At 40.4% G+C, this 5152-nt stretch overlaps 1 protein-coding gene across 1 annotated transcript; it reads right to left on the bottom strand.

Annotated features, from left to right (window-relative positions):
- Positions 1-241: 241 nt before the first annotated feature.
- Positions 242-4657, bottom strand: LOC134246689 (uncharacterized). Its single transcript, XM_062729054.1, has one exon. The coding sequence runs from the start codon at positions 4655-4657 to the stop codon at positions 242-244; it is 4416 nt and encodes a 1471-aa protein (XP_062585038.1).
- Between the last annotated feature and the right edge of the window lie 495 nt (positions 4658-5152).

The following is a 5152-nucleotide window of genomic DNA, read 5'->3' as shown; positions in this document are numbered from 1 at the left end:
AACTAAAGGAATTAAGGGCTCCCCACAGGGCTATTAAACAAGTTACCGGAAGGGTGAACCAAGGGGATTTATTTACAATATAATGAAGAATTTCAGTTTGTTACATACCTCCCCCTTATAAGACTAAAGACCATTTAGTCCGACCAAACCTACAAACTGAAAATTAAATAAACAAACTCAGACTATATACAACAAAGCATTATATATACAATATACCTGCAACAAAAGTAATCTCAGATAATTACTCAGCCAAATCATCTGAACATAACCTCGATAGTGAGTCTGCTACTGTATTCTGTGTACCACGAATATACCTAATCGAGAACACAAACTCTTGCAAAAGAAGACTCCAACGTAACAAACGTTGATTTGATAACTTTGACCTTTGTAACCATTGCAAAGGTGCATGATCAGTCTCAATTTTGAATGGTTTACCTTCTAAATAGACTCTGAGACTCTGGACCGCCCACACAATAGCAAAGCACTCTTTTTCTACTACAGCATAATTTCTCTCCGCAGGACTGAACTTTTTGCTAAGAAAACAAATTGGATGCTTACCGTCTTCAAACTCTTGCTCTAACACCGCACCTGCCCCGAATGCACTTGCATCTGTGCGCAAAATGAATGATCTACTGAAATCTGGACTTCGAAGAACTGGTTCTGAAAGTAACTTACCTTTTAGTTCTTGGAAAGAGTGATCAAGTTCGCTTGTCCATTTGATTTTGCTAGGCGTTTTCTTGCTCGTCAGGTCTGTAAGCGGAAGTGCTAAAGTGGCAAAATTAGGAATGAACTTCCGGTAAAACCCAATCATACCTAAAAATGACTTTACCTTTTTCTTGGTTGTCGGAATGGGAAAGTTCTGAATGGATTCTACTTTTGACATCATTGGCTTGATTTTTCCACTTCCTACAGTATGACCAAGAAAACAAAGTTCATTGAAACCAAACTCACATTTTGTAGGTCGAGCTGCTAAGTTCGCTTTCCTCAACGCTGAAAACACTGTTCTCAGATGTTCCAGGTGTTCTGTCCAGCTGTCGCTATAGATACCAATATCATCAATGAAAGCCTCTGTGAAATCTTCCAGCCCTGTAAGAACTTTACTTACCAGTCTAACGAAAGTGGCCGGTGCATTCACCATCCCGAACGGCATTACTGAAAAACTAAAATGTCCAAATGGAGTTACAAATGCACTTTTCCGTTTTGCATCCTCGTCTAATGGTACTTGCCAATAACCTTTTGTCAAGTCCAATTTGCTTATGAATTTTGCTTTACTGATCTTAATCAAAATGTCATCTATTCGAGGCATTGGTCTTGGGTCAAATACAGTTACATTATTCAACTCCCGGAAGTCGACGCAGAATCTCAATGATTTGTCACTCTTCTTAATGAGGACGACTGGTGCTGAATATGGACTGTCTGTTTCCTCAATGATACCAAGATCCATCATTTGCTGTAACTCCCGCTTCACTTGGTCTTGTAAGGCATATGGAATTGGGTATGGTTTCATATGGATGGGCACATCTGTAGACGTTTTCACTGAGTGTTTCGTCAAAGGCGTTTTCTTGGGAACATCTGTAAAAATATCACCAAATTCTTCCACTAACCTCTGAATCTGATCCCTTTGCTCTGTGTTGAGGTCTTTTGAATACAGTACGTCGGCTGACGATTCTGTCTGCTGAAGGGCCGGGACTTTATCCGATACCACACCGTCTTCTATCTGAACATCATTGCTAGATAAACTGGAAATAACATTCAAGCATGCCATTATTTCAGACTTACTGTTTTCCTCTGACTCTCTCTCAAACCATTCCTTCAGCATATTGACGTGATAAACAGTTTCTTTGTTTTTGGACACCCTGACTCTGAAATCAACTGGACTTACCTTTTCTGTCACCTCATATGGACCCTTCCACTGCGCCAATAGTTTCGAAGTACTTGTTGGCAATAACACTAAAACTTTCTGACCTACTTCAAAATTCCTGCTCCTGGCGTTTTTGTCATAATATCTCTTCTGTTTCTTCTTTGCCTGGGATTCCACTTCTGTTACCAACTTACGTACCGTCTCCATTCGTTCACGTGTTTCAATGAGATAACTTAGGACTGAAGCTTGTTCCTCGGTTGGTTCTTCCCACTGCTCCTTTAAGATGTCTAGTGGACCCCTGACATGTCTGGCATAAAGAAGTTCGAAGGGAGTAAAACCTGTCGTTTCATTTGGGACATCTCTGTAGGCAAAGAGTACATATGGTAAATGAACATCCCATTTTAATGGCTCTACAACTGCATATGCTTTCAACATTTGCTTAAGAGTCCCATTAAATCGTTCTACTAGCCCGTTAGCTTGAGGATGATAAGGGGTAGTTGACAGTTTACGCACTTTTAGCATTTTGCACAGGTTTGATATGAGTGATGACATGAAATTTGTTCCCTGATCTGATAAAATTTCTTTAGGAAAGCCTACTCTTGAGAACATTTCCATAAGCGCATTTGCCACACTTTCTGCGTCTTGAGTTTTCATCGGAAATGCTTCCGGAAATCTAGTAGCATAGTCCATACATACCAAAATATATCTGTTTTTCTTTTCTGTCATTGGTAATGGACCCACAAAGTCGATGGCGACTCTGGAAAATGGAACGTCTATCTTTGGAATTGGCACCAGTTTTGCTTTTGGTGTTCTCCCTTTCTGCATCCCCTTCTGACAAATAGAGCATGACTTACAATAACGTGATATGTCCACATACATACCCGGCCAAAAGAAGTTTTGCAGGATTCGTTCTCTGGTTTTCTTGTTTCCAAGATGCCCAGCCAATGGTGTGTCATGAGCTAATGACATAATACCATTGCGCAATTTCTTTGGAGCTACAATCTGGAAGACTTTTTCGTCAGAATTCTTCTCAAAAACTCTATACAATAAATCGTTTTTCAAGATGAAATATGACTTACCCTCATATGGACCATTTTGTGCCATATCTAGAATTGACTTCAAGCTCTCATCAGTTTTCTGATGCTCAATCAATTCCTCCCTGTTACACCACATACCTTCGTTCTCGGTGTTCGATGCTTTTAAATCATCCAGTTTTGGTTTTTCTGCCCTCTCTTGTTTCCTTAGCTCTGATCTAGTTTGGACCGCTCCGCATGCGTCATCTTCGACTGTGTCCACCTTCTCCATCCTGGGTAAAGGGTCTGCCTCCTTAGGTACTACAATGCTCACATTGTTGCCAATAATAACATCAGCAAAAGGAGAATCTAGACATAGAGCGTGTACCTTACCTGAAATGTATGGCGTATTCACACTTACGATTGCCTCACTGCAAGATCTCCTCGTACCGTCAGCTAGAGTAATTACCCTTGATTTCCCAGTCTTATCCTCATCTGAAACTAATTTACTGTTGACAAACACCGTTGAACAACCAGTATCCCTTAAAACTGAGACAACATGTCCACCGACTTCTCCACTCACCAAATCTAAACCTGTTTCACAACTTAATTCTAAAGCAGAATCATCAGTAATCGATACACCAGACAACTTAACCACCACTTTATTCTCATGAACACTATCAGAATCCTCAGATACTGTCATTGTCTCATCTAGACACAAACCAAACTGTTCATTAGACTTGTGGTTACCTGGTTTCTGATTCAGAGGAGATTTTGACTGAACTTTACGCAATGGACAATTCGGAGCAATATGCCCGACCTTGTCACACTTAAAACATCTCCTCTGATCTGAAGGCGAGATAAACTTACCTTTCTGGGACTGAACCGAACCAAACTTATTTGGTCTTGCACCCGGTTTTTCCCCTGCATTACCACGACCAACGCCTGAATTACTGCCTTTATGCGCAACCTGAAATGACTCTGACAAAGTTATAACTTCTTTTATAGACTTTGGACTGTGTTCAAGTACCCACAGTTGCAACTCTTTTGAACAACTTCTTATCACCTGTTCTCTCAACATCAAATCAAACAGCTTATGAAAGTTTGAACCAATTTCTTCCCTTTCGCACCAATGATTAAAGAACCTCTCTGTCCTAACCACAAAATCTTTGAACGATTCATCATTGGACTGTCGACACTGCCTAAACTTATCCCTATAGGCCTCTGAGGTAAGTTCATACCTTTTAAGAATAGCAGTTTTTATAGCATCGTAATTATCGCTATCCTCATCTGACAATCTAGAATAAGCTTCAAGAGCCTTACCCGATAGCATTGGGACTAAACGAACCGCCCATTGAGATTGATCCCACTTTTGTAACCCCGCTATTTTCTCAAAAGATTTTAGAAAAACGTCAGGGTCTTGACCTTCTTCAAATTTAGGTAACTTTACACTAGGGGTGTGAATGCTCTGGGGGGAGGGACCAGTTTTACTCTTCTCTAACTCTTTCTCCTTAAGAGCTAACTCTCTCAACTTAATCTCTTTCTCAGCCTCCCACTTATCCCTGTCTCTCTTAGCCTGACGCTCCTCTCTTTCATGAGCTAACCTTACTTTCTCAAGCTCTCGTTCAGCTTCCTTTTCTGCTCTTACTGTCTCTCGTTCAGCTCTAGCCTGATCTCTCTCAGCTCTCATTGCCTCCTGCTCCTGACGCCACATCTCTAAACACTCCGTGACGCTTGACCCTTTCTCGATAAGCTCGGACATCCACTTTGGCATGTGCGACATTGTGAAAGTTTGAACTGAAACATACAAAATAAACAAAGTCAAAATCAAAATTTCAGAAATACAAAAAAACTCTTGATTTATGCAAGCTCAGGTGTATCCCACCGCTGCCACCATTTGTGAGGGTGTGGGTTATACACCCTGATGAACTTACAAAAATCAAAAGAAGAACTTTAAAATTTTAACAAAATTTAATAACAAAATTAAAGAACAAAGTAAACAGAAATTTTAACAAACAATTTAACCAACAAAAAAAATGTACAAAAATAAAATAAATTGAAAATGTCTTTGTTAATTGGTCCTGGTCCTCAGTCAGTCAGTGCGCATGTCCCTTGGTATGAATAGGTCCCGTTTGTCCTGGTCCTTCCGTAAGTGCGGAAATCCTTTAAGAATAGATTTTTACAGTTTCCTTTTTGTATGGCTGCACGGAACAATGTTAATTAATAACGGGCTGCGTGGCACACTGGGTTCCTCTCGGGTTCCAGAGACAATGGTCCG

Source organism: Saccostrea cucullata, unplaced genomic scaffold (genome assembly GCF_032062105.1).
Source record: "Saccostrea cucullata isolate Sc308-1 unplaced genomic scaffold, CSIRO_AGI_Scuc_v1 ctg1852, whole genome shotgun sequence".
Taxonomy (NCBI): Eukaryota; Metazoa; Mollusca; class Bivalvia; order Ostreida; family Ostreidae; genus Saccostrea; species Saccostrea cuccullata.
The sequence above is the reverse complement of the archived record's forward strand: the minus strand, read 5'-3'. Positions and strand labels throughout refer to the sequence as shown.

What these genes read in the sequence shown, in the direction of transcription:
- LOC134246689 (XM_062729054.1), bottom strand. Translation starts at nt 4,657, where the DNA reads ATGTCGCACATGCCAAAGTGGATGTCCGAGCTTATCGAGAAAGGGTCA.